Source organism: Anarhichas minor, unplaced genomic scaffold (assembly GCF_050575085.1).
Source record: "Anarhichas minor isolate MPS153535 unplaced genomic scaffold, ASM5057508v1 ptg000025l, whole genome shotgun sequence".
Lineage (NCBI taxonomy): Eukaryota > Metazoa > Chordata > Actinopteri > Perciformes > Anarhichadidae > Anarhichas > Anarhichas minor.
Genome location: NW_027466471.1, coordinates 11880542 through 11908139, shown reverse-complemented (window position 1 = coordinate 11908139; position 27598 = coordinate 11880542). Strand labels below are relative to the sequence as shown.

General features: G+C 42.0%; 4 protein-coding genes across 8 annotated transcripts; 3 read left to right on the top strand and 1 right to left on the bottom strand.

Annotated features, from left to right (window-relative positions):
• The first annotated feature begins 47 nt into the window (after nucleotides 1-47).
• On the top strand, nucleotides 48-8861 carry ube3b (ubiquitin protein ligase E3B). Its single transcript, XM_076098917.1, has 27 exons — nucleotides 48-543; nucleotides 702-870; nucleotides 1035-1152; nucleotides 1327-1386; nucleotides 1470-1574; nucleotides 1655-1751; nucleotides 1854-1939; nucleotides 2068-2150; nucleotides 2277-2382; nucleotides 2470-2590; nucleotides 2713-2890; nucleotides 3121-3287; nucleotides 3399-3566; nucleotides 3672-3843; nucleotides 3938-4056; nucleotides 4135-4249; nucleotides 4362-4461; nucleotides 4547-4666; nucleotides 4745-4921; nucleotides 5014-5124; nucleotides 5205-5342; nucleotides 5439-5504; nucleotides 5588-5646; nucleotides 5757-5939; nucleotides 6175-6286; nucleotides 6436-6528; nucleotides 6622-8861. The coding sequence occupies exons 2-27, from the start codon at nucleotides 710-712 to the stop codon at nucleotides 6811-6813; spliced, it is 3207 nt and encodes a 1068-aa protein (XP_075955032.1). The 5' UTR covers nucleotides 48-543; nucleotides 702-709; the 3' UTR covers nucleotides 6814-8861.
• A 1590-nt stretch (nucleotides 8862-10451) lies between these two features.
• aldh3b4 (aldehyde dehydrogenase 3 family, member B4) lies at nucleotides 10452-13573 on the top strand. 2 transcript variants are annotated; one of them, XM_076099190.1, is made up of 10 exons: nucleotides 10452-10504; nucleotides 10917-11112; nucleotides 11216-11326; nucleotides 11595-11715; nucleotides 11811-11896; nucleotides 12271-12352; nucleotides 12436-12825; nucleotides 12905-13071; nucleotides 13156-13255; nucleotides 13351-13573. In XM_076099190.1, the coding sequence occupies exons 1-10, from the start codon at nucleotides 10452-10454 to the stop codon at nucleotides 13548-13550; spliced, it is 1506 nt and encodes a 501-aa protein (XP_075955305.1). In that variant the 3' UTR covers nucleotides 13551-13573. The 2 variants fall into 2 exon arrangements, with proteins under 2 accessions (XP_075955305.1, XP_075955303.1); XM_076099188.1 differs by lacking the exon at nucleotides 10452-10504 and adding an exon at nucleotides 10779-10840.
• Nucleotides 13574-13869: 296 nt separating this feature from the next.
• mmab (metabolism of cobalamin associated B) lies at nucleotides 13870-15667 on the bottom strand. Of its 2 annotated transcripts, none has more exons than XM_076099192.1 (9): nucleotides 15508-15667; nucleotides 15216-15274; nucleotides 15020-15135; nucleotides 14871-14928; nucleotides 14697-14769; nucleotides 14505-14602; nucleotides 14351-14415; nucleotides 14200-14259; nucleotides 13870-14116 (listed from the first exon to the last, which is right to left on the bottom strand). In XM_076099192.1, the coding sequence occupies exons 1-9, from the start codon at nucleotides 15518-15520 to the stop codon at nucleotides 14032-14034; spliced, it is 627 nt and encodes a 208-aa protein (XP_075955307.1). In that variant the 5' UTR covers nucleotides 15521-15667; the 3' UTR covers nucleotides 13870-14031. The 2 variants fall into 2 exon arrangements, with proteins under 2 accessions (XP_075955307.1, XP_075955306.1); XM_076099191.1 differs by having other exon boundaries at nucleotides 15020-15113.
• A 184-nt stretch (nucleotides 15668-15851) lies between these two features.
• mvk (mevalonate kinase) lies at nucleotides 15852-24090 on the top strand. 3 transcript variants are annotated; one of them, XR_012956147.1, is made up of 11 exons: nucleotides 15852-16209; nucleotides 16601-16748; nucleotides 17105-17249; nucleotides 18879-19034; nucleotides 20083-20186; nucleotides 20335-20380; nucleotides 20524-20614; nucleotides 20974-21093; nucleotides 21273-21426; nucleotides 21645-21936; nucleotides 23214-23344. XR_012956147.1 is itself a non-coding variant. In XM_076099524.1 (11 exons), the coding sequence occupies exons 2-11, from the start codon at nucleotides 16132-16134 to the stop codon at nucleotides 23363-23365; spliced, it is 1194 nt and encodes a 397-aa protein (XP_075955639.1). In that variant the 5' UTR covers nucleotides 15852-16033; nucleotides 16130-16131; the 3' UTR covers nucleotides 23366-24090. The 3 variants fall into 3 exon arrangements, 2 of the variants coding, with proteins under 2 accessions (XP_075955639.1, XP_075955638.1); XM_076099524.1 differs by lacking the exon at nucleotides 21645-21936 and having other exon boundaries at nucleotides 15852-16033; nucleotides 16130-16209; nucleotides 23214-24090; XM_076099523.1 differs by lacking the exon at nucleotides 21645-21936 and having other exon boundaries at nucleotides 23214-24090.
• Nucleotides 24091-27598: the final 3508 nt, after the last annotated feature.

Here is a 27598-nt window from a genome sequence, read left to right as displayed (position 1 = left end):
CTGGGACGAAACCTTTATCCAATAGCGACATTACAAAGTTGTTGTTGTAACAACACGAACAAAGATAGTTTGCTTTATCCGAGACCTTCTATTGGTAAACACTCTCATATAACGATTTATAAATCAAGACAAACACTACCCGGACGCATTTAGTGCGACACAAGGGATTAATGGCCGCAGTCAATGTACGGACCTCCTCTCATTGTTTACATTTCGAAACAGTATGTCCACCGTGTTTTTCAGTTTGTCATTGATACAGACTCAACCCTAACACCACTATGACGACAAATATCGCTGAATGGATTTGAAAAGATTCTCCGTGAGAGAGAATCAAGTCGACCAGCGGCGAACTAGCCCTGTGTGCTAACTAACCCAGCTCCATCTTTCCCGTGTCGACCGCTGCTCCAAAGATGGCAAGTTAGTCTTCATCTGTCGGTTTGCTTTCGTCCTGCTCGGATCTCAAGGACAACCAAATGACTGAAGAGGTATAGCGCCAGTTGAGCCTAAAGGCCAGACAAAATCTCCATTTGAGGAAAATCGCACGTAAGTTCACTCAAAATGCGAAGATGTGCAGTTGTTGGGATGCTACATTATCACAGTCACAATATTTATAAAGCGCAGATATGTGCTCTGTCACTACAATCAATACAATCGTGCGGGTGATCAGAGTATGGACATTTTGTTCAATGCTTCTTTTCCAGGGTGCACAATGTTTAGTGTAACTCAAAGCTCCAAGTCCGAGTTCCTGGACAAAGCCAGGCAGGCCAGGGAGGAGAGAAGAGGACAGAAGGACAAGGAGAAATCAGCAACCCTCATCCAAGCCCTGGTCAGGAGATTTCTCTGTCGCTGCAGACTCCAGAAGCAAATACGGTAGTCTCTCATCTTATTTCTTGCAGATTTACTAGTCACCTATGATTTGCGGAGCTTTGAGTTCAGTATGTTTGCCATGAGCATCATTAGTAAAATAATACATATTTGGTTTCCATCATGTTCATGCAATTGTTGGCTCAATAATAATGTCTGTGTCTCACCAGGAAAGAGGTTGATGACTACTTTCAAGCTTCTGAAACCGGGACATCAAAAAGAAATGCACTTTCAATTTTCAAAATTGCTCGGAAATTACTTTTCGTATATCGCCAAGAGGATAAGATGGTGAGTTGCAGCTATGCTGTTGAGGCCAATACGTTGATATCAATAGTACACAAGAAGTACAAGCTAGTTCACTTTCATAATAATGTTCTTTGCCTACCTTTGTGGAGGCTACATGGAACATAACAGTAATAGTTTAAACTCTTGTATTCGGTTTCGCTTTTTCACATTGTACAGAGGTTCGAGAAGCTCTGTCGTGCAATCCTTGCCAGCATGGAGGTTGAAAACGAACCTAAAGTGAGTGTGCATATACTTTTACCAACCACATACCACACAGTCTTTAAAATGTCTCAGTGACTGATCTCACATCTGGGCCTCAGGTCTGGTATGTTTCCTTGGCTCTCTCCAAAGACCTCACCATTCCCTGGCTGAAACAGATAAAAGATGTGCTGTGGACCTGCTGTCAACTACTGAAACATTTAAAGGTTGGTCTTTATTTGACATGTTTTAATATTTGTTTTATGACTTTAATTGTGCATTTAACTCTCTGTTTTGTCATACGCAGCCTGACATTCTTCAGGACAATAAATTGGTAACGCTTTACCTCTCCATGCTGGTGACCTTCACGGACACTTCCACCTGGCGGATAGTCCGAGGGAAGGGTGAGTCTTAAGTCAAGCTGATGTCGTTATTATAAACATATCTTTTGTTATTGCAGGACATGCTTTCTGCAAAAACACAATGCTTCCTTCTCATTATTTCAGGAGAAGCTCTCAGACCCGTTTTGACGATGATTTGTGAAAATATCATGGGCCATCTCAACCTAAAGGGATACTATTCAATACTGCAGGTTCAGTTGTACAGCTCATACCTTTTCAGTTTCATCAAGAGATTCAATGAAGTATTGTGACACCTTCTTTCTTCTTATCTTCTTAATAAAAATGCACATTGTGTGTCATCTTCACTTTTCTGTTTTAGATCTTGCTGACTAATGGCCTGGCTCGTTCTAAACCGTCTCTCTCCAAAGGCACTCTAACAGCTGTCTTCTCTTTGTCATTAAGGTGAGCTGGTCATTTGATGGTTGTATTTGCTGTTTCCATTATTAATACATGAAGTGGAGGAGACGTGTTGTATCCGATTCTGTTACACCCAGTTAGCGTTGTGTTTTCTGTGTTTTTATTTTCCAGGCCAGTCATTGCTGCTCACTTCTCTGATAACCTACTAAGATCATTCCTTCTTCACATCATGTCGGTTCCAGCCGTCGTATGCCACCTCAGCACGCTTACTCCAGAGGTAAAAGTCACATATCACATGTTGTTGAGCATAATAACAATTTTCACTGTTGGAGAGTAGGTTATAATATCTGGTCTTCCTCAACAGTGTATGGCGTCCATTCAGACGCATGACCTGCTGCGTAAGTTCATTCTGTTTCTCAGCCGGGAAGAACAATGTCTGGACATCTGCGTGTGTCTCGAGGGAAGCCACACACTCTGCTTACTTGGTATAGTATTTCGGATAAATATGTGCATTGATGTGATCTAGTTGTGCACGGAGAGAATGGTTGTGTATCCAGCGGGCTGTTAATTTTACCGTTGCCAACCACATCTTTTTCATGTTTGATAGGCAACCTGATTCACTTGGGCTATTTTACTGAGAAAGTCCTTGAAGAAGAGGCCAATCATTTTGTGAAGGACCTGACTGACATGCTGTCCTACTGCCAGAGATATGTATCCCAAAAGAAGTCCAACCTTACCCACTGGCACCCTGTCCTGGGCTGGTTCTCCCAAACTGTAGACTACGGGTCAGTGAAATACTTGATTTAGAAAAGGGGTTCCCAGGAGACCCAAAATATACAACCAGAGGAAAGGTTTGAAGCCCTTTAAATGCAAAAGTTAACATATTCATTTCTTAGTTAGCACAAGAGCTGACTTGTAATTAAGTAGTTTCTCAGCTTTATTTTGTTAACAAAGGTCAGGTATTTCTATCTGAATTTGTCTCCCCTCTGTGTCCTCTATCTCCCGTTCTCTGTAGTCTGAATGAGTCAATGCCGCTGGTCACTAAACAGCTTCAGTACCTGTGGGGTGTTGCTATCATTCGGACGCTCTTCAGTGACGTCCTCTCTAAAAAGTTGGAGAGTCAGGAGCCCACTCCTCCACCCCCGCAGCCTAGCACCTCACAAAACAATCTACCAGTTAAAAGTGAGTTATTAACTCAACCCTATTCTAATATTCTAAGAACGTTTTAAACGGTTTAAAGAGGTCCTTGACGGTCCTTTGCGTCCCCGGTATCTTGTGTCTGTGTTTTGACAGACCTCTTCAAGCGTGCATTTCAGAAGTCAGCTTCTGTACGGAACATCCTGAAACCAGTCGGAGGGAAGCGAGTCGACTCAGCTGAGGTTCAGAAGGTGTGCAGCATCTGTGTGCTCTACCAGACTGCTCTGTCTACACTAACGCAGATACGACTCCAGATACTCACCGGTCAGTTCCAGAACCGTACATCTTTTAAAGTCATACAAACATACAGTGTTTTGGAAGCATCCAGGAAAGTTCATGATGAAGTCTGACACTCTGCATTCTCTGCAGGTCTGACACATCTTGATGACCTTTTGCCCAAACTTTGGGCCTTCATCTGTGAGCTCGGTCCTCAGGGAGGCCTCAAACTCTTCATGGAGTGTCTGAACAACGACACTGAAGAGTCCAAGCAGCTCCTGGCTATGCTCATGCTCTTCTGTGACTGCTCACGGCACCTCATCACGTAATTTTATAGATTATTTTTAAAAACATTTTTTATTGTGGTATGCATGAAATGTAGGAGCAACATTTTGTCACACACTGTTAATGTATTACAGAATTCTGGATGACATTGAAGTATATGAAGAACAAACATCTTTCAAGATCGAAGAACTCATCACCATCTCTTCATTTCTCAACACGTTTGTGTACAAGATGGTATGGGATGGCATCTTAGGTGAGTGTGTGACGTCACTGAATCTTGACAGTTATGATGAATGGGTTTGACTGAAAAAAACTATTTTTAATCTAATAGAAAATGCAAAGGGAGAGAAACTGGAGTTGTTCCACAGTGTTCATGGCTGGTTGATGGTGCTTTATGAGCGAGACTGCAGGCGACGATTCTCTCCTGATGACCACTGGCTACGCAAGTAAATACAAACACTGAATAGCTGTTATTAACCTAAACACATTGGCCTTCTGTTTAAGCTCAGTGGTCACATTTAAAAGCTCACCTTTACATCTCTGTGGTGTTGCGTTCAGGGACCTGAAGCCCAGCCTGTTGTTCCAAGAGCTGGAGAAAGGCAAGAAAAGAGCCCAGCTTTTACTGCAGTACATCCCACATGTGATCCCACACAAAAACGTGAGTAAAAAGGACATTTTCTTTTGAGGCAGAGTGTCATTTTTTTATTTTATTTTCTATAATTACATTTCCTCTCTTTTTTTAGAGGGTGCTGCTGTTCAGGAACATCGTTACAAAGGAGAAAGAAAGTTTAGGATTGGTAGAAACGAGCTCTGCTTCACCACATGTCACCCATATTACCATTCGTCGCTCACGGATGTTGGAGGTATGGAGTCACCAGATCAGAGCAGATATGTCCATGCCAGTTCTTCCGTAATAACACGTTGTATTTCTCTGTCCTAAGGATGGATATGACCAGCTCCGCAGATTACCACCAAATTCCATTAAAGGCGTCATTCGTGTCAAGTTTGTCAACGATCTGGGAGTAGACGAGGCCGGTATCGATCAGGATGGTGTGTTCAAAGAGTTTCTAGAGGAGATCATCAAGAAGGTGTTCAATCCTGCTCTCAACCTTTTCAAGGTAAGCCAGGCAGATATAAAGCTTGCTTTTAGCGTCACACCACTGCTGCGGACATTGATTTTACTGTTCTGTATGATTTCTATGTTCTGTAGACTACGAGTGGAAATGAAAGGCTGTTTCCTTCACCAACATCTTACATCCATGAGAACCATTTGCAGCTGTTTGAGTTTGTGGGGAAGATGCTCGGGAAAGCCATATATGAGGTATGTTTGTTGATTGATTTGCTGAACACCGTTTTGGGTAATCTTCGGCTAATGTGTAACTGTAACTTCCGTATGCTCAGGGCCTCGTTGTGGACGTCCCTTTTGCCTCCTTCTTCCTCAGTCAAGTCTTGGGTCACCACCACAGCACTTTCTACAGCTCCATCGACGAGCTGCCCTCGCTGGACTCTGAGTTCTACAAGAACCTCACTTCCATCAAGGTCGGCTAGAATTACACTTGGACAAATTGTTTGTCACTAATTTATCCCATTTTAATCTATCTCACATCCTTCATGTTTATCTGTTTTTTTTTCCAGCGCTACGATGGAGATGTAGGGGATCTAGGACTGTCGTTATCCTATGATGAGGATGTTATGGGCCAGGTAAGATCAGACAGTGTGGAAGACATGATACAGGGTAGTTAAATACATGACATTCATAAGCTACTTTGTATGTTCCCTTACAGCTCGTCTGTCATGAGTTGATACCGGGGGGGAAAACCATGCAAGTCACCAACGAAAACAAGTATGTCAATTCATATCCATTCCAAAAACTCTTTTAAAATCTAAAATGTTTCTGATTGTTGTGTACTCTATACTGTCTAACGCTGACCTAAACTCTTCCATTTCCTGCAGGATCAGCTACATCCACCTCATGGCTCACTTCCGGATGCACACGCAGATTAAGGAGCAAACTGCAGCTTTCATCCGGGGCTTCCGCAGCATTATTAACTCAGAGTGGCTGCACATGTTTTCCACGCCTGAGGTTCAGCGTCTCGTCTCGGGAGACAATGCAGAGATTGATCTCGATGACCTCAAGTAGGGGACATTTCAGACATCTTTAATGAGCAGACTGAATTCTTCTTCTTTACTTGCTGTGCCACTACAACAGTCTCCTCAGTAAATGTGTCCCAACATTTAGCAGAACTTTTCTGTTAATTCAGAAGTTTCCTCAATCCAAACACTTTGTTAGAGGTGCTTGGACTTTGTCCTTCATCTCTGCTTCCTGTGCACAGAGATGCTCACCATTGTTGTCTTCGCTGCTCTTTCTCAGGAAGCATACGGTCTACTATGGAGGTTTTCACAGCAGCCATCGTGTCATCATCTGGCTGTGGGACATCCTGTCCAGTGACTTCACCTCTGACGAGAGGGCTATGTTCCTTAAAGTAAGGTGTTTTACAAATTTGGCAGATTCGTAATTTTGGGCAATACAAATTATATTGAATTGAATTGTAAATGTCACAGCCCAAAGCTGTTCATTTCTACCCACAAGTGCTTTACTATTGTCTCATTTATTCCTGTGTGTGTTTTACAGTTTGTTACCAGCTGCTCCAGGCCGCCTCTGCTAGGTTTTGCCTACCTCAAACCACCTTTCTCCATCCGTTGTGTGGAAGTTTCGGATGATCAGGTAGGAATGGGAAAGGAGCAAATGGATGAGGCTTAAAAGCTGTGAGGCATCCATGTGTTCCATTTGTACTAACTGAGCCTTTCCTGTGTCTAGGACACCGGAGACACCCTTGGCAGTGTTCTTAGGGGCTTTTTCACAATCCGCAAGAAGGAGCCTGGTGGTCGACTTCCCACTTCATCAACATGCTTTAACCTGCTCAAGTTGCCCAATTACAGCAAGAAGAGCATCTTGCGTGACAAGCTGCGCTACGCTATCAGTATGAACACAGGCTTTGAGCTCTCCTAACTCAGTTGCATCAGGACAATCTTCGCAGGAGGCTTGTGTTCAGCAGCCTGAGCCGAGCAAGAGGCTCGACATACCTGGACTGGAGCCTGTCAAGTCGAAGGGGGATCGCCGAAACAAAGGGGGAACAATAAAGGACCTACAAGGACTCTCCTTTTGGTGTCTTTTTAAAACTGGACGAGCTCTGCTCTACGTCAGCCCACTCCCTTACATCGAAGGGGATGCTGTTTCTGCAGCACAATCCAATTTTTAGCATCTCCCTTTTGCCACTCCCAAAATTCAATACGTTGTGTATTTAACTTGATGAAATACGGATATACAGTGGCTAGAACTCTCATTCTCAGGCTTAACAGAATCACGCTATCTAACACTCTCATTTTAAGCGAACTGGAAAGCAATACAGATGCAATGCAAACCATTATACACGTGGTGGACTCACTCAAGTGAAACCAAGCGATGGGTTGTTAATATACTTACAAGCTTGGACCCCATTATCCAAGCAACATTTAGCTGATATTGGACGAGTCTTAAAATGTTCTGCTGAACATAATGCATCTTTTATAAATGGAAGACAAATCAATGTCTTGTGTTCAACCTCCATGAAGGAGGAGCGGCTCACAGCAGTGTTGATTGCATTATGTCCCATTTCGAGGAAAATCATTTTGACCTCACTCCCTTTCTCCCCACTAAGAGACGCTGCAGTCACCTGAGGGAGACGCTGGTTTTTGTCTTCTCATTTGAAAATCTGCCTCAGTTCTGGTGACGCAGCAGTGACTCTTGACAAGAAAAATAAAATCTTCCTGCTGTTGTTTGATTTAGAAAAGATGTCCTTGCTGTAGCTTTTTTTTTTTTACTTTTGAGTAAAAAAGGAACTGGAAATGTTTGGGCACTAAATTGTACCCGCCCAGTAAATCAGACACAGCAGTTCATCGTCACACATCTGTGCTCGACCTTGTCACTCCAAAAAATGAAAAGTAAAGTTAATCAATGATGTTAGTCTTCATACTTACTAGTAAAACTGAAGATTTCTCACACCTTTGAATAACGCTGAGTGCCTCATATATTACCACCCCTTGCTCTCACATGTTTGACTGTAACCAATAACCACGTATATCGGAAACAAGCCATAGAAACGGGGGCTATGTACCTGGACTTATTCTCTACTTCTACTAACAAAAAAAGCGCAGAAACCCAACCACTACCATAACAACAACAACAACATCAACAACAACAACCGAGGAGGGTTTAATACGATGCCCTCCGATCTCTGTGGACTTTTTGAGCCATGTGGAAAAACGAATTTGGGGTTTAAAAACCTCTCAACATGATGTCATGGACTGTTTTCTTGCTTGATTTTATGTTCCCTTGGATAGAAATGTTGCGGAAAGGGACACAAGAGGGAATGTTCCCTTATCAGCCTAAATATTACTCAACACATGGTTCAATTAGATCATATAGTCAAGGAAGTGAGTCATTTACCAGAAAGAGGACTGCAACTTCCAAAGAAAGGGTTAAAAAGTAAATATCAAATCTTTAACAAGTTCTTTATTATGCAAAAAAATGTTTTCTGTCATGAATGAGTATGGATACTTGTTAATAAGTAACACAAGCTATAGAGCAATCTGGTCATTAATGCCATGATTCTAACTAGTAATCTCATGGCAATTAACTTGTGTAATTAAAGTGATTATAATGATACGTGACACTGGTCGTATTGAATTTACCTGCAGAATACTAATGAGATCAAACTAATTTCTGATCAGACAAATCAGTCAGGAGGATCTTGCTCCAGCGCTCATTTATTCCAGCAAGAAGTGGAAACACTGTGAATGGATTTAAACGACGTGCTACACTTGAGTGTGTGTCCGTGTGCAAGAGAGATGAAAGTTACCTCAAAAGCTTGTCTGTCTCGTGATGAGGTCACTCATCTGATTTTAAAATGATGTCAAGAGTAGGCTAGACTTTAAGTGTACCGGTGGACTGCTGACGCTGACCGTTGACTATCCGCTCTTTTAGTACAAAAACGAATAAAAAATTACCCTGAAAATGTTCCCACTCTTCCTGTGAAAGTTTTTATCTTTTCTTCAAGTGTCTTTGAGACTGGCTACACTACAGTATGGAGTGTGTTGTCAAAAAAAGAGATTCCCATGTAAGATGTGTCCATGTGTAAGATACTTTTTGTCTATGTAATGTTAAATCATATATACCAGTATTATATAAATCATTTGCTTTGAATCATGTGTGTTTTTTTCCCTCTTCAGCACTGGCTGACAGTGTTTTTAGGATGCTCCGTATTGGATATCGGGCTGATACCGACTCAAATAACTGGATCAGGTGTCGGTGACAATGGGGCCGATCTGTTAAGTTCAATTCTATGTTTATATTTCCATCATATACTGGAATTTTAATTCCTTGTAAGTTTTGACAAATGTGTTGCTCCATTTCAATGTTCACACTTGGATTGCAATTTCTGTTAATTTTAAAGATTGTTTTTTTTTAACCATTTTTCCCCCTGGTGTACGATTTATTATTTTAATAATAAATAATAATTCAGTACATTTATATCTATGTATTTAATTGTTGCATTTTGTTTACAGAGTTAGGAAAGCAAGGTTTTAATTAAGCCTGGTGTTACACATACAGTCACTTCCACACAGTGAGACATACAGCGTATTGATTTAACACGCGTATCATTAAATTATTAGTGCTGGGCAACGATTAAAATATTTAATCGCGATTAATCGCATGGATTTTTTGCGATTAATCGTGATGAATTGCATTGTTATGGAAAAGTTCAACAATTAATTCAAAAGTAGTGTATTGCGCACTTTTATTTTAAAAGTACTGCTATATGAACAAAAAAGCAATACCATTTGGTTCACGAGATGCAGGTAGCATGTTTTATACTTAATGTGAATATAATTCATACTTTGTTGGCATCTTATTCTGAAAACCGGATGTTCGTCTGAAGAAACCGGATGTTGTCTCACGTTAATCTTTCCGCTAACTTTCAAAGTCCTTCGCTCGCTCCCGATCTGTGCCGTTTAAATGTGTTTACCGTGAATTTCAGCATATAGGTGCACTAAAATTACTGACTATAGGATGTTTGCTGGCTTTTATCCCACTGTTCTTGTCATCCTCTTGTTATGTATATGTATTGTCTCTTGTCTTTCAATTAAAAACAAATAAATAAATAAAAATAAATAATAATTATAATAAATTTTAAAAATGCGTTAACGCGCGATAAAATAATTGGCGGCGTTAATTAATGAATGCGTTAACGCGAAATTAACGCGTTAACTTGCCCAGCACTATAAATTATAGTTTATTACAAACACCTGCGGGGTCTGGAACACCCCCTGTGGAATGGATCTTCTGCGCATGACTGAAGTGCATTGTTGACAGTCTGGTGATTGACAGCAGACCCCGTTTGAAACATTAACAGGCGGCTGTGGGATTGAGAATGCGTCATAACACCACATTTTCTGGTGTCCTAGTACCGCGCATTATGTCGTGAGTGCGCGCGTGTGACTCGCACTCTCCATTGTGCTCGGTCCCTGCACTGCGTGACCGTTCGTAAAAGGTGAGCGGTGCTGTTGGGAGCTCTTTCACAACTCTCCAGCCGAACCTGCAGAACAGCCATGAACAGTCCGCCGAGCCCTTCTCCGTCCCGATTGTTCAAAGCGATGCGAAGGTAACGTTACATACCCAGTTTACATTCACGGTGTTTTCACTTGGTCATGAGTGTAGATTCCATCAGTGGGTTAGAAAGGCCTACCTCTAGGCCCACATGATGCCTTGGAGTGGCTGGGTTCAAGATTATCAGTGCATCACCTGATTGGCTGGACTTGTTAGTAGGATTTTCACAATACCAGTGGGGCTTTTACTTAACTGGTGCATTGGCTTAATTGCACACTAACTCCATTCAGAAAAGGTCCAGCAGTGGAGAATTCTTGACTGGAAAAAACATGAGTGATAAAAAAAGGGCGTGCTATGCTTGTCAGAGGAATGGCCGGTTAACATGCAGAAGGTATGGTGATGAACTATGGATTGAGGATGTGTTTAATTGCCCTGTGGTGTTTAAAAACGAGTTGACTGCTTCTCAGGACCAGGCTGGGGGAGCCCTGTCTGAAGACGTACCCTCTTGAGTGTGTGGATGTGCTGAGGAGGGCGAGAGTCGCCTTTCGAGCGGGACGGACCATCACGGAGGTCTTCAGACTGGCTCAGCTGGAGGCTGTGGTGCGGATGCTCGAGGAACACGAGTGTGACTTTGTGGATGCTCTTGGACGGGACCTCCATAAGGTGAGGGGTGAAGCACTCAGCTGGTGTCGTCGTGCTTATAAAAAACAGGAGACAATTGACATAATGGTCCAATTAGTAATTGATTTTTTTTTTTTTTAACCAGCCAATGTTTGAGACAGTTGTGTCAGAATTGATTCTGGTCAAGAATGAAGCACTTCATGCCATCAACAACCTGAAGAAGTGGATGCAGCCGCAGCACGTGGAAAAGAACCTGGTGAGTTTGTTGCCGCTTTTTTTCCAATAACGTCTTCATAATCTTATTGAGATTATTCATGATTTTCACAATCTTTTTGGAGAGAACATTCTGTCTCGCTGCCACAAAGAAAGCATTATGCTGGCATACGCCAAAGCAGATTAAAACTTCAGTTGCCTTACCGCAGTGGGCTGATGTCTTTCTGTTAGTCAAACTGTGCACTGGTAAAGCTTCACTCTGAGAGTTCTTTCACTTGTAACTTAATTTTTCGCTTGTCTGATTGATGTAGTCCACCACGTTGGATGAGTGTCTTATATTGAGTGAGCCGCTGGGGGTGGTGTTTATCATGGGGACCTGGTGCAGTCCAGTCCAAACTTGTCTGGTGCCGCTGGTAGGGGCCATCGCAGCAGGTGCAGAGACTCAAGACACTCATTTAATCAGTTTAATTCTAGTATTATTTCTCCTTACACATGGCTTACTGATTATTTTTTATACATTTGTGCAGGAAACTGTGCAATCATCAGCCCCTGTGAGTGCACCGCTCACACAGCAGAGCTTCTTCATCGTCTCATCCCCTTCTACTTTGACAATGTGAGTAATTACATGGCAGGAGGATGGAAAGTTTTCAATTTGCAAGTTACAGCGGATCTTTTTTGTCTTTAAGTCTTACAAAGGGTGACTTTTTGTGGGTCTTTTAGCTCAAATATTGAGCGGTTGAGTAAATTCTTAGTATATCCCACTCATTTGTATGGATCCACTTTGAGAAGTAGGAAGTCGGTCTGTGTGCTTTTAAAGAAGGCATTCGTTCACTGACTTAAGTGAGCGGTTTTAATGTGAGACAAGACTTTAAAGAGGTAAGATGTGGTCAAATCTGGGAGTGTAGAGAGAGACATCCAAGTTGACTCTCAAACTTTGATTTTGAAGATGTAGGCCCACTGTGATCTAAAGTTCTTGTTTTCCTCAAGGAATGTTTCCATGGGATTCTGGCTGGCACGATTGACTTGCCTGAAGTTGTGGAACTTAAATTCGACCATGTCTTCTTTACGGGTAAAGCTAAATTTAGCTATAAATCATAATCATTTTGTGATTATACATTGAATTATACATTAAGGATGTCTGTCAATCCCTAGGCAACAGGGAGGAGGGAAGCAGAATTGCTCGGGCTGCAGCTAGCACACTCACACCCGCCACCCTGATTTTGGGTGGCAAGAACCCGTGTTATGTGGACCAACACTGTGACATTTCCATCACCGCACAACGCATCGCTTGGGCACGTTTTCACAACGCTGGACAGAGCTTGGTGGCTCCTGACTACATCCTGTGCCACACGGATGTCCAACCACGGCTGGTGCAGGCCCTGAAGTGCTGCTTGATGCAGTTCTACGGCTCTGATCCCAGAGAGTCCCGCAGTTATGGCCGCATGGTCAATCTAGAGATCTTCAACCGTACAAGAGACATGCTGTGGAGATCTGGCAAGGTGGCTGTGGGTGGCCAAGTGATGGAAGCAGAGAAATATATCGGTATGCATAAAAACATAGCAAACAGTGTCGCATGCATTACATTTAATACTGATGTTAACTTCTTTTTTTCTGTCTGAAGCCCCAACGATTTTGACGGGGGTGACAGAATCAGATCCCATCATGCAACAGGACATTTTTGGTCCAGTGCTTCCTGTTCTGACTGTAAACAATATGGAGGAAGCGATTGCCTTAATTAATAAGCAAGAGAAAGCCCTCTGTGTGTATGCATATTCCAGCAACAGCAAGGTACATGACAGACTCAAGTTAAGACACTGTATTAATGCAGCCGATGTGTTTTCTGATCAAGAGTTGCCCTTTCTGACAATGCAGGTCATCTCAAGGCTAATGAGTGAGACCTCTAGTGGAAGCTTCTGCTCCAATGACAGCATCCTGCAGAGTCTGATGGTGGCTCTGCCATTCGGTGGAGTTGGTAAGTAGGTGGCAGCTGAGTACAAATTATGCAAAAAATAGTTGTGGAAAAATACTACTCATGATATATCAACTCTCCCAACACTTTTTGAAAAGGTTCCAGTGGAATGGGTTCCTACCATGGCCGCAACAGCTTTGATACCTTCTCTCACAGGAAGTCATGCCTGCTAAGAGGCACGCGGTTTGAGTGTGTAACCTATCTGCGTTATCCACCCTATGAGGACCGCAATCTGTCTCTAATGACATGGGCCAGTACCCTGTCCCAGAAGAGCCAGGGCTGGTGCCAGATCCTGTGACGGCGTGGGAGGGTGATAACAGAGCCATGTTGGAGGAAAGCCGAGTGTCCCTGAAGTCCTGACGGGCAAATTTATTGTATTAAAAATACATGAGAACAAAACCTAGTGGGTTGCAGCCACATCTATCAGAGGGAGAGCAATATAAATAGTGGTTGTTCAATCCCTGGGTGATGACAATTAAAACCTAACAAGACCAAGAGATATTCTGCAGTATTTGAAGATCTCAGCTGCAGTACAACCAACTCAAAGTGTGCCTGTTTGATGAATGCAAAACAAAGATGTACATGTATTGGCTGAATGGTTTAAGATTTTGCCACAGTGAAGTTTATTACTGCCTTTATTGTCACATTATGCCAAGAAGAAAGTTGCATCAAAATAAGAACAATTTTGGACCACATGTTTTTATTGATATATTTACAATAAAAGTTAAATCTCTGCAACACCAAGCATCCCCAAAAATTATTCTTCAAGTGGGATCTGGTCATTCGGGTCTTTTGTAGATTGTCTCCTTGTTGCCGTCTTTCATTGCTGCATATCTGGCCGCGGTGAACAAGTAGTCGCTTAATCTGAGTAAAGATGTTGGGACAATTATCGAATGTGCAACAGAGAAACCATGTTGTCATATTCATTTTTAAAGCACTGGACTGACCTGTTCAAAAACTTGGCAACATCCGGATCGGCCTCGCCTGTTCTTACAATTGGAGCAACACTAGAACAAGGACAAAGATATATCAGAACCTGCTGAGCCGCAAAAGCAAGACAAAGGGGGTTGTTTTATGTAATTCAAGGCTGCAACTGACCTGCGTTCTGCCCTCCGACACACTGTCCGAGCCAAGTGCAAAGCGGCGCTGCCCTTCCCTCCTGACTGTGAAACGCATCGCAAAAGTATCAGTGCAACAAGAAAACCTGGGCTCTCATTAGACCTGTATCTCACAGATGCACAAATGGGCTTACAGGTAAGATGAAGTTGGTCAGTGGAGGGAGTTCTTCTGTAAATTTATCAATCCAGTTTTCCAGGTCTGCAATTGGCTGTGCAGTAAATGTAGTTTTCTCTGACAAAAACAGAACAGAAAAAAACAAACCCATGAGATCTTCAAGCGGACAAGGCAATAGTGTACTGCATTAAACAAGCCAGCAAGCGCATACTTATGTGACTTTCTCTTGCAGACGATCGAGGCGTGGCAATATTGGAGCCCACATCTTGTAAAATGCACTGTATCTGCAATGAATAAAGCAAAAATACTGTCATGAATCTTATATCTGGCTCATGTACTATGTCTGCAATAAAGGAAATTAGTAAATGCAACATGAAAATCAGACCTTGTCCAGCTGATATGTGAATGTGTGACCTTTGTCGAGGCAGAATTCTCTGGCCAAGCTGTAATGTCCAATTCAACACGGTCACTTCAGGTGAGGCACATAATAAAACAAGTTTTGAAGTCAACTGACAGGTAAAGTAGAACTGTTACCCTATAGCTGATGACAGCTCATCTGTACTTCCTAAGGCTTCAAAAATATGATCTTCTTTTGGCCTCCTTTCTCCTGTGAATGTGCTTGAGAAACCTTTTGGGGGACACAGCGGGGACTGAGTCACCTTTTGTAAGAACGTTGCATGGTAACAGTGCTGTAACATGTATTGTTTTCCTAGTTAAGATGAAGTACAACCTTTGTCCCCAGTTTTGGTGTATATTTTAGGTGTCCTGTTGTCTCCTTCAGTGGCATAACTGTAGGGAAAGAGTGAAGATACAAGAGAGGGATTTAGATGACAATAATTTTGACGATTTTAACGATTTAGTTACTTAAACAATACTCCAGCTCAATATGACTTTAGCTACTGATCTATAATTGCCTTTATTTCATAGAGTACCCTGTGGAGCAGCTGCCTAACGTTAGCGGTTACATAGACAGTTACAACACGAGTGAATTTGCACGCCTCCTTTGTGGGACGTATAACTACCTTCTGCCTGCATACAGTGTGTTTCTTGTCCAATGCTCGTTGATGAGCCTGCCTGTCCTTACAACACAACGGAGGTAAGCAGGTTTGATAATGAACGAAGCCATGTTAAAGCTAAAGGATAGCTGCTAAAGGTGAACGACGGTTGTAAATGCCTCTTGTCCCTCCGTAGTATCCGTAGTTTGTGGGCGTTTCATTTTTATCGTACGATTGGTTCACTCACCATGTGGTTTGAGAGTTCTGGTCGCTGATTGGACAAAAAAATATGTGTTCAACTAGCCGTGGCGCCGATTGGACAATGAAGATCAAACCCATGTTGGCCCCTCCTCTCGTGTATCACCCGTGTTTTTAACATGTTTTCATCACGCTGCGTTGAAGAGAGTCTGTGCTCAGAGCTGGTTCATGTTCTTTGACCTAAACGGCTTTGTTAAACTCTATATGTGTGTCAAGTCTTCATGACAAACGCAGAGACGTCGGGCACAGCTGTCAACTGCTTGCTGCTGCTTCAGAGGATTAACATTTGCTAAAGGTGGCTAAGCTAGCTAATAATAACACTGTCAGTGACAAGTTTACGCGAAAGCTGACAAGTTCTGGACACATTTTTGCACTCTGGAAACTGTTACAGAAATGCAAGTCAAGGACTTACTGGTGTCTGCTCCAGGGAAGGCGATCCTCCACGGAGAGCATGCGGTTGTGCACGGAAAGGTAACCCGAAAGAGCATTTGAGAGCTCACTGATATGATACCGAGTGTGTGACATTTAAAAGTGAAGCTGGGTGGCGATACGAAACCCATTAAAGGACCAAAGCTTTGCACGTCCAGCCAGTTTTCTACAAAAAAACGTTTAATTCATTCTGTTTTAAATTCGATTTTCCAACTCTCCCATCACTAGTTTCATTTAACTTACATCTCTGCAAATTATTTTGCACTGTACTGTAAATAAATGGAAACCACTATTAACCTGGAAGGTAGTAAAAAAGCCACATTCAATAGACAAAAAGCTATATTATGCCTTGTAACATTACTTGAAGTAATGTGCACTGAATATGCTAAACGTCTGACCATTTAATCACAGTGTGTTCTCTGCTCCATTACAGGTGGCTCTTGCTGTGAGTTTGAACCTGAGAACATATTTATGTTTGAAAGGCACCACTGCTGGCAATGTTTGCATCAACCTCCCAAATATTGACACATTCCTCTGGTGGGACCTGTCAGAACTGAAGCAGCTCATTCCTTATTGCTGTGGTAAGGGATGGGGCAGCACATTGCATACACTGTGATTTTTACTGTTGGATCGGCATCATGCTTCTCATAGTCCAGTACACGCAGTGACATTTCACTTTTGAGACTTTTTTTCCAATGTCTACAAAACAGTTTTTATTAATGACCATTTAACTCCAATCACATCTAATCATCATATAAGTTACCACAGATTTAAAATAATGTCTATTTAGTTTAATAAACTCCATCTTCCACGTATTGTCTCTTGACTTTGTTCAGTATTTCTCATACGTTATCATACATTCGTCTTTTCCATACAGATGAAAGTGTGTGTTGTTGTGACATTATTCTGGTGATCCTGATGATTGCTGTGTTAACAGGTAAGAGGGAGGAGGTGAAACGTCTGGATGCTGAACTTGTGAAGCGACTGCGTGAATTTGTTGGTGTCACCAATGGAAACTTGGATACTTGCAACATGGCCACCCTAGCCTTCCTCTACATCTACCTCTCAGTGTTTGGATCAGGGTGAGACAGTTCTTACCAGTTGTTCATTTTGTTATTATGGCTAGTTGGCTTAGAGGGCCTCAAAAATCACATTACACCGTACAGATATTTTTGATACGAGAGAAAACCAGAGAGCAATGTCATCCTGATGCAGAGCTGTAGCAGCAGTTATTTCAAGCCAACCGAGGGCACCTTTTACAAGAAAAATTACAGCAGCAACACTTAAAAATGCAGATGTAGACGTGTCCATGTGCTCCATCTACAGGCAATAGAGAGCAATCGTCTCTGCGCACATCTGGCTCTGCAGATTTAGCACCATCGCCCCCTCCAGGCAATGACTGTTGCAGCTGCATCTCTTTTTGTTAGGTGTAAAATATTGCATTTTTGTCAGGCTGAGCCTTTTCTGCTGAATGCTGGGAAGTGTGCACTCCGCTCGTTTCATCATGAGTCCTCTGCTCTCCAGAACTGTCTTCCTGTGTGTTTTAGTGAGAGGAGAGGGAGAGGAGTCCTTACAAGATTTGAGACTCACTTGTCCGATGGTTAAGTCCTAGAATAATGATGTCTAACTTCCATAAATTATTTTTATTTTAGCTAATAGGTAGCACACGTGTGACATGTAAAACCTCAAAATCACACATTAAAAAATACAGCAGCTGTGACACTCATTGCCTGAAGGTTGCTAATATTTCAGCAACTATTACTTTCTGTGCCCATAGCTGACGCACGCAAAGTGTTTAAATATTGTTATAATGGCAAAACACTTCAACCTGCCACATCTGAATTTGTGAGTTTTTTTTTGTAGGCTACAAGCCAGTTCAGATTAAATGAAATTGGGCTGCTTTATGTCATATATCACATGTAGCATGGCATGCTGTAATTTTACTTCAGTGTATCATGGTTGGGCTAATTTGATTAACACATGTTGCATTGAGACTACAGCACGTGCTTACTAAGAAACTCAACGGTACTGAATTGTTCAGCTCTTGTATCAACTAAATTCTGTAAACGAAACTGGTTGATTTGTCGTAATAAGTAATTCAATCCCTTTTGGAAATGTATTCACTCTTTATGTAGATGAGTTGAGTGTGATTTCTTTTTTTTCCCTGCATCTGGAGGATTCCCTCCACCTTGAAATAAAGATAGTAAATTAAGACAGACAGAAGAGCAGGATGTTAGTTTAGCAGCTGCGAGCACGGAAGATGCTCAAGAACATTGGAGCCGCAGGTTGTCGAGAGCTTTAGTCGGTGCTGACACGGTGCTGCCGCGTCTGAAAGAGGTGATGGGTTCTGACAGGATGGCCGCTAATGAGAGTCTGGCACTGGGCCACACTGCAGCCTTTAACAAGTCTGGATGTGTTTTTCCCTCGAGAGAAGAGCCGGACAATTAGTTTAGAGTAAAGCAGCTTCCCTGACAAACATTGACGGCAGTTCAAGCTCGTTTCTGTTGCATGAAGTAGTGTTTGGATTACTTAACATTAAACACTGCTTATAGGTATGTGCATACTGTAACCGTACCAGTAATGTAATATAATAATAATAAGTAAAGAAGGGGAATGATGCTTATTTACTTCATTATTAAGTAAGTCATAGATGCAGCATTTTAAGTGTTTATATACAAACATGGACTCAGTTTGTGTGTTTATTTCCTCAGTGAGCTGCCCAGCTTGACGGTGACTGTGTGGTCTGAGCTGCCAACGGGAGCAGGACTGGGCTCAAGTGCTGCCTACTCTGTGTGTTTAAGTGCAGCTCTGCTCTGTGCGAGTGGGTCCATCCCCGCTCCTCTCAAAGAGTGGGATCACACTGCCAGGTAACGACATCACATTAAGGGAATGTCTCTTCTGTGAGCTGTGTATGCAGTTAGACCGTTGTGAGCATCGACGGACTTCTTAGGCCTGATGATGAATATCTTCAAAAAAAAAAAAAAAGGATCACAGAGGTGATTTCTCACATGTCTCATTCTGTGCAAACAGCTTCACTAAAAGTTATTATTTTTAAGTTTACAGAGAATAGAAAAGACCTTGAAATACACCATTATACTTCTCAATTAGAATAAACTGATACATGTTTGAGATCAACACTACAACATGAATGCCTGTGCAGTATAATGCAATCCAAAACAGTGGTCTGCAATGCTAAAAATACAATTTTGAGAAGCTTATGATGTTACAGTTATGATGAATCTTTTTCTTAAAATTGCCTTTTATTTAACTAGATTAGTTTTTCGAGTGTTGTAGCCAAATGACTGGATCATTATGCCACAGAAAGCAGCACAAAACAACTTACAGAGAAAAAGCCCTTTCTCTGTCCATCATTTTAAATTTTCATATATTGTTGACCTGAAATCTTTTATTCTGTTTTTGAACCGATTTCAAGTACATACACCAAGCTGCCCACATAAGTGCTCCTTATTAACCGTATTAACCGTTGAGACAGACGAGAGCTGGAAGTCCTGACAGCTGTTGTGTGTAAACTCTATTGTAGTTTCTAAGTCCATAGTTTGTGGTGTTTTCATTCTATTTTCCTCTATTGAGGCACTCGACACTCAAAACAAATAACACTAAGGAACAGGGTATAAAGAACAAGTCTGTCACAGTGTGCCCAGGCTGTTTAAGGCAGTAATGGCGGAGTAGCTGTCTGTATCTGCAGCCAGAGGAGAGGAGGGTGAAGAGTCGGGTAGACTGGGTGTTTTATGTGAGACTGCATTATGTTTGAGAAACATTAACCACAAGCAGCTTCTGTATAATCATTCATTGAACAGCTATACCAGTGTTTGGTTTGTATACGAATAGGCAGTTAGAGGTTAGGTCTGTGAGGGTCTGTTGGGACCTTCTCCTTTCATTTACAAATAATTGCAGGTGGTGTCAGGCGGACCTGGAGCAGATCAACAGCTGGGCTTTCCAAGGGGAGACGATCATCCATGGGAATCCTTCTGGAGTAGACAACGCTGTAGGAACATGGGGTGAGGTCCGATATTATCACAGTGCAGTACATATGTTGGTATAAGTCCCGTTGTCTCCGTGGACTCAGAGCCCTCTTTAATGGAGCCACCGCTGTTCATTATCATTTGATGATTATCTATTTAATTGTTTTGATTTCCCCGTATGAAGGTGGCATGCTGAGATTCTTGGCCGGGAAGATAATTCCACTGAGCAGGTAATGACACTGATTAACATTTTTTAATTTCATTTAATTTAAAAAGAGTTCACAGTGAATTAATACATCCACAGTGTACTCCTAAAAGAAAACAAACATTATCTGAGTAACATGAATGCAGATCTGTGTGCTTTACTTTGCAGGGTGCCGTTATTAAGAATCCTCCTCACTAACACCAAAGTACCGCGTAGCACCAAGGTACTTGTTGCCGGGGTGAAGGACAAGATTAACAAGGTACTAAATGGTTTCTTCCTCCCCCGTGTGTTACTTGCCGGCACTGTAATTAATATAATAGGTGGTGCTTTTGCATGGCAGATACTCCAGAGCCTGGCGTTGAGTGCCTTCATAAAATATTGAAATTAAACTCTAAGCCAGCGCCCCTGTGTGCTGTTGCCTTGGTGACACCAGCAGGTGTGCAGATTGCTGCCTCAGACATGGATCAGTCTGCCATTTGACAATCTGTGTTTGTGCAAAAGCTGTTTCTCAAACATATGCACAAAGGAGTTTGTTGTTTTCACTTATTCTGCAGCGATGCCTTGGCGTAGAGTTGCTGCGATGTTGGTTTTCTGTTTTCGTTTTCATCCCCTCTCTAGTTTCCCTCCATCGTGAACCCGGTGCTTGACTCAGTTGATGCCGTTTCCTGCACTTGTGAGAAAGTCCTCTCAGAGATGACCTGTGAGCCCATCACCGGAGAGCACTACAATATTCTAGAGGTACAAAATATTAATAGATTGTATGAAGCATCATAAAGAGTCCTTGAGACGTTACGTCAGTAAACTATAAAAAATAGCATGTTCCTTTTTTAATGTAAAATCCCATATTCACATCCACATGACTCATTCTCTGCCAATAGAGAGATGTATCTACAGCAGCTGTGTGATATCATTTACAGGAGCTCATTGACATCAACCAGCACCATCTGAATGTGATGGGTGTGGGTCACCCGTCCCTGGACACACTGTGCCGGGTCACGTTGACTAAAGGGCTCCATAGCAAGCTAACCGGCGCAGGGGGAGGAGGCTGTGGCATCACTCTTCTGAGACCAGGTACTGTTGGCTCTGTATGTCACAACAGTGTGCTTTTGAAATGTTTGGAAAAACGTTAGAGGTCTGTGTCTTTAAAAAAAAAAAAAGAGAGATTATTTTTAAGGGAGATGATAACACAATTCAAACCTCTATTTATCGTAAACCAACTGACTGTAATACGTTTCAACATGCAACAAAGAACAATATACTTACAGGCCGTTTTTTTTGTTTTTTTTAAGATTACGTCTGAACTTCTCATCTTCTGCTGACTTTGTCAAAATCAAATTAAAGTGTGAACAAATTAGAGTTGGAGGGCACCCTTTCAAAGGTGATTAATGATATCTTTCAATGTGCCAAAATAAATGAAAAAGAAGATTTGCGCCACGAAACAAAATGAACCGCAGGCAGGCATGATTTGTCAAACACTGCTCTGCTGAAATTAGAAACATCATCAGGAAACGTGGACACATCCTGTGTGCTTCAGGAGATCACTACACAGCCTCCTCCATTCTCGTATGCAAGGTCTGAAAGGTAACTCTAGACAATGCAATAATACTTACAAGTGTAAGAGCGGCAAACGCCTATTAACGTTTTCTATTGTTTCTATTATAAACTGCAACTGTACAAATGTGGTCTCAATGGTGACCTGCTCCTCTGTGAAAGCCTATATAGGACAAACTAAAATAGCTCTTAAAGTTGGTATTCCTGAGCATAAAACACCTTCACATGGAGGCAAAACATGGCCCACCTTCCTCGGTGTGATTGACTGGCCATGAAAAAATGAATCGTATTAGAGGAAGAGATATAACGTATATAAACTGTATTAACAGTTTTACTTTGAAACATTTAATGCACGATACAGCAGTTGTTCTTTAAATGATGTTGTCTAAACTAGTTTGTATTTTGTTAGAGTTCCTAAGCCTTTGATTTGAAATTAATATCTAATTTTGTCGAGTCCTCCAATGGATTGAATTTGATAAGGGCAGTGTGATGAGCCAGACTGTCAGCCTCCTGCCGAAAACAAATGTTCTGTTTTCCTCAAACGCTCCCTCACTCTTCCTCTCCGAGACAACGATTTGAGTGGCAGGAAATGATGAGAAGGCTGCACAAGAGGGGTGCTTTGGTGTGCGGGTATATAAGGAAACTTTATCATCCTCTCTCTGACAAAACAAACAACCTGCGAGTTGAGTCTTTGTTGATGCCTGCAGCCTGTAGCAGACTGAATTTGTATACGTGTAAATTCCTCTAAATATATTTTCAAATGCTCTTTATTTGTTTTTCTCAGCAAGCAATTCCATCTGTGTGAGTCGCTGCTATTTTCAAATAGATCGTCTGGTTTCTGTCTACTCTGATGTTCTCAGGGAGTCGGTGTTGAAGCACTTTGAGTTAAGAAAGCACAAAGTTAAGTTATCATTGCGTCAGAGCTGCTCTTGCATCTAAAGCTTTGAGTTTGAGCTGGATGTGTGCTTAGCCTTCGTATTAAGTGGGCTTTGGACCATTTCATTCGCAACAAACAGAAGGGAAATGCCAGACGTTGCATGGTGTGGGATCACACCATGCAGAGTCCTCATGTTTCTACATCTGTGAGATCATTGACGTGAGTCAAGAGGTTTTGTGTGGCTTGTTGTCCTTTTGCTGTGAGTGACAGGTTCGTCCCTGAAAGCCCCACTGCAGCCCGTTTAGTCCTGTACACTGAGCACATGAAACATCTGTCTCGTTAGCTTGTAATCCATTGTTCTGTTTAACTGCAGCCCACACTGACATCGCTTTTTTTGACATGACTTCATTGTGACTTGTTTGTTTTGTAGAAACGGACTCCTCTGTTGTCCAGACTACAGTGCAGGACTTGAAAGACTGCGGCTTTGACTGCTGGGAAACCAGTATTGGCGGGCCGGGTGTCCAGCAGCATTCTCCTCTCTCTGTTAAGGAGGAAGTTCTGGAGATTTTAAACCGTTACTGAACAAGAGGACACTTTGTCTTCTTGTTGCTTTTACCTCAAGACCTGAGGTATGCTCAACTAATGAAGAGGGGAACGTCACACTGAGTGGAGCTGGACTGAGCTTCCTGAATTTTCCTGACATGAAACAATCTAATCCTTTTTGAAACTAACAACAAGGCAACTGTGTCTCTAACAAATGACTAATATTCATTTTGAAATGTGGGGAAATGACTGCTACTCAAGGGCACAGTTGTATGTATGTATGTATTGAGTGCTTTGTCCACTAGATGGCATCAGAATTGCACAAATGCTTTTTATGAAACAGAAACATTTTATGGTAAGAGACTCTGATAAATTGATAAATATATACAAGTGAAGCGCTGGCAGAATTAATTTATAGCTTCATCGAAATGTTAAACGCAAAGGGGCCAACGCGTCTTACTGGATCAGATCATTCATTGCTCACTTTTTGGCGTTGTAACATGCAATGTTGGAAGATAACCGCTAGAGTGAAGGTGGTTATTTTACAGAAAATGAAGATGGAGAAAACGTTTGATAAATGTGATTGTTTTATGATTATTATTCAGATTTTGTCTTTCTACAAAGAGGTTTATCAAAGTATCTGAGCTTTCTCTGCTTCATAATCAATGTTGGTGAGACCAGGAAATGATCATTTCTGTGATAAGAACTATTTGCATCTAATGTAACACTTTCTTATGAGTTATCATAAATACAGATGTATGCTGCTTTGAATCCACGTTGTTTTATTTTGATTTACTTTTAACATGAAAGCAAATACAAAATAATGCTGAAAACGAACCTTCTTATATCACTCAAAAATAATATGAATTTTAGGGTTTGGTAACTATTTCAAAATAGTACATGCCACGCGCCGTTAGTTTCTGCAGTTAAAGACCAACTAGCTGTTTTGTTTTGCTAATGGAGGATGGGGAGAGGGGGACAGCAGGAGTGTGTGGCCTCTCTGGAGCCTCTGGATTAGTGCCACGAAAATGTGAATCAACAACCAGCGTCCTTCTGTGAGTCACACATTTGTGCTGACACACACACACACACACACACACACCAGCTTTCCCAAATTCTCCTCCACCTAATTGCTCATCCGCCTTAGCATTACGAAATATTCTGCAAATGCCGCAGATACAGAAGAAGGATCTGTGTAGAATATCCCTGATTTGGGGAAAAGGTCATCGTGGGATTCAGTTGAGTTGAATATCCATTTCATTTTTTATTTTTTAAATGTCATGAAGATTGAGTAGTACGAATCTGGCAGTGTACGTGTGTACACAACATTTGTCACCCTCCCTCCTTTTCCGCCTGGCGCCCCCTCTGTCCTCTTGGATTGTGTCATCTTTATGTCAGGGCAGCCCCCCGTCAGTGCGCCGCACAGTTGCCCCTAACCCCTGCTGGAATTTAATTACCACTGCGCTTTTCAATTGAAATGGCATTGACGAGGGGGGACAAGAGGGAGACAACAGAGCCTGTTTCATTTGAAGCCCCTCTCTTTCTTTTCCGTCTCATTCTCTCTCACTCCTTTTTACCCCTGCAAGGCACAGATGGTATTTTTTTTTTATCAATGTCAGCGCCTGCTTCTTTCTGCTCTGATGAATAGAATCTAAAGAGGCCCTGAGATTATTCCAGATAACAGAGGGAGTGAAGAAAGAGGTCAAGGATAGAGGGAGAATGTCAGAATGAGAGAGATGCCGGCCGATCATTTAACATTTAACATTCAGCGAGTTTTGTCTGGATGGATCAATGTGGCAGAATCAGGGATGGATAATTCATTTTGTCCAAGCAGGGGGAATGAAATGTTAAATGTGAATTTGCTGAGTGGTCATGCTCAGTGTGGCACATTCCCTCTGGTCCCTCAGTCGACTGGTGAAATGCTTGTCGGGAGCCATTAAGTTTGAACACAGTATTAGACCTGACTGACAAGATATCGTGTTGCTGTTGGCTACTGGTTTTACTAACAGGGGTTCAGTGTAAGACTTCCCAGAGTGAGCATTAGCATTAACATATAGAGGCCTCTGGATCACATTATGGTGTCTATTCTTATATTGAAAAATGACGTGTGTGTGTATATTATAATGTATGTCAGGATATGTGTGTGGAGAGGAGACGTGCAATTGGCCTCAGCAGGGAAGGTTTGTGCGACCGTTCTCCCAGCGTTTCTATCCGCTCACTGACTGAGGCAACATCAACATCATGAGCTCCTCTCAGTCATGATGGGCTGTATGATCCTCCTGGGGGTGTTTGCCCTTTCGGTAAGTGGGGGGTGGCGGATGGTATTAGTTGCCGGGGTCCAATTAAGACAGAAGGGTACAAGAACGCTGCTAAAGCATTTAGTTTTAGGGAGGAACATTTGAATTGTTCCTCTAGTACGAGCTTTCCCTGCGTCGAGCATTAACCATCTTGGACCGTAAATCATTAGCATCATTAGTTGCATATGTTTCCCGAAATGATCCAGTAGTTCATATACACACACAGAAACAAGACTATAGCCAAACTAGCAAACTGAAGTCACGTGCGAATATTACAATGCCTCAAAATTACAATGCTAACATGCTGATGATTAGCAGGTATGTTTTTTTAACATGCTAACATTTGACCCTTTGTGGGGCTCCTGAACCCCGGATTGGGAACCTCTCCTTGAAGGGATAGTTTAAGTGTTGTATGAGGCTCTTATAGTCAGTGGGTTACCGACAGTAGACGACGGTCCACACGCCCCCAGTTTGGAGAAGCAGACTGGAGAGCAAAGCAATGTACTGCTGTGGACGGGGGCAGCAGCAAAACGTATTTTAGACACCTTAAAGAAAGACCCACGTTAAAAATCAATATCAGTTTCAGTATACTCTATATTTAGAATATTTTCACCGCTGTATCTTGCGGTCAGACAGCCCTTTCATACGGGGAACTGAACTTATCTATATTGTTCCAAATGGAGTCTGGTGACTTTGATTAGAGCATAGATATGTTTCACTTTTAGTTCAGTTCTAGATTAGAAAATATTCTAATTATAATGTACACTTAAACTCATATATATATATTTTTTTTTTTGTGATGCTGCCCCCGTCCACAGCAGTACATTACTTTGCTCTCATGCTGGTACTCCGCCGTCTACACCGGTTATGGATAAGAACCTCATACAACTCTATTTCAAAACACCCGAACAATCCCTTTTTACTCTCCGCCTCAGAACAAAACATGTTTGCACCTGGAGGATTGTTTGGTCTAGAACCGGGCTCCTCTCATGTTTGTATAATGGACCCACAGTGTACAGACCTGCTTGAGCTGTATTTTTGTAAACATCTGAAACACATGACACAGAGCGACTCCCAGTTCACGTCCCGTTTTCCATCATGGAATTGACTGTATCATGTCATCGTATCGATCCTGTAATTGATTCTGTGAAGACGAGGGCACCGGCAACATACTCTGTCATCCCTCAGTGCCAGCAGCGCTCTTGTTTAATTGCAGGCTAAGGCGCTGGTTTTTCTTGTTGCCTTTGAAAAGCCTCATTGATTTTTATACCACCCTTCATCCTTGCTCGGCTCCGTTTTAACAGTCAATCCCTGGTGTCGAAGTTGCCCAGAATGTAAAAGTGTGAAATCTGTCGGTGCGTTTCACGAGGCTTCCAGGTGCTGTTCATACACGGCAACTCTGATTGTGAAAAAGGCCGGCTTCTGTGCTTTAAACTGAGGAAGGGAGAAGAGAGGCTGAGCTACATCGTGCCAGTCCCTGTCTCCTATGAGACCAGTTGAACGTGAGGTTGTGTTGGAAGGTCAAAGTTCATCACTCTGCCTGTTTGGATTGTTTTGGGTTAAAATCTTCGGAGAAAAGATTTAACTCCAGTTTTGCAGTATTTTTCTGTTCAACCCGCAAATCAGTTTAATTTATTTTTGTTTATGATGTGTCTGAATTTATGGCTCCTGGAGAATAAATACATTATACTTTGACAATACGTTGCATCTATTAAACTGACGCCAGTAATCCAAACAGGAATTGTAATAGATTTTGTCAGCCTATAAACTGCAGTTTAGAAATAGATATATCCAGTGCATTAGGGGTCTATATAGAACAAAAATATCCTAAATTTAATTTGATTTGCATTAATTTGAGAAGCAGCTTATCCAACATGAACTTGCCTTGAATTAGGAATAGGTTCTCATCATGTCCCTGGGATTACAGCCAATTTATTGGATTCAGTTTTTTCTCTCTCTCTCTGAGGCTCAGGGA

Excerpts from the sequence above, each read along its gene's own strand:
- ube3b (XM_076098917.1), top strand. The coding sequence starts at position 710 with ATGTTTAGTGTAACTCAAAGCTCCAAGTCCGAGTTCCTGGACAAAGCC. Across the intron at positions 3,288-3,398 it reads AAACAATCTACCAGTTAAAA|ACCTCTTCAAGCGTGCATTT; the intron begins GTGAGTTATTAA and ends GTGTTTTGACAG. Across the intron at positions 5,505-5,587 it reads ATGAGGATGTTATGGGCCAG|CTCGTCTGTCATGAGTTGAT; the intron begins GTAAGATCAGAC and ends GTTCCCTTACAG.
- aldh3b4 (XM_076099188.1), top strand. The coding sequence starts at position 10,779 with ATGAGTGATAAAAAAAGGGCGTGCTATGCTTGTCAGAGGAATGGCCGG. Across the intron at positions 11,897-12,270 it reads TCCCCTTCTACTTTGACAAT|GAATGTTTCCATGGGATTCT; the intron begins GTGAGTAATTAC and ends GTTTTCCTCAAG. Across the intron at positions 13,072-13,155 it reads CATATTCCAGCAACAGCAAG|GTCATCTCAAGGCTAATGAG; the intron begins GTACATGACAGA and ends CTGACAATGCAG.
- mmab (XM_076099191.1), bottom strand. The coding sequence starts at position 15,611 with ATGGCTTCGTTCATTATCAAACCTGCTTACCTCCGTTGTGTTGTAAGG. Across the intron at positions 14,416-14,504 it reads TGACCAACTTCATCTTACCT|TCAGGAGGGAAGGGCAGCGC; the intron begins GTAAGCCCATTT and ends TGCGTTTCACAG. Across the intron at positions 14,117-14,199 it reads GTTGCCAAGTTTTTGAACAG|ATTAAGCGACTACTTGTTCA; the intron begins GTCAGTCCAGTG and ends ATCTTTACTCAG.
- mvk (XM_076099524.1), top strand. The coding sequence starts at position 16,132 with ATGCAAGTCAAGGACTTACTGGTGTCTGCTCCAGGGAAGGCGATCCTC. Across the intron at positions 20,615-20,973 it reads TGAAGGACAAGATTAACAAG|TTTCCCTCCATCGTGAACCC; the intron begins GTACTAAATGGT and ends TCCCCTCTCTAG. Across the intron at positions 21,094-21,272 it reads AGCACTACAATATTCTAGAG|GAGCTCATTGACATCAACCA; the intron begins GTACAAAATATT and ends TATCATTTACAG.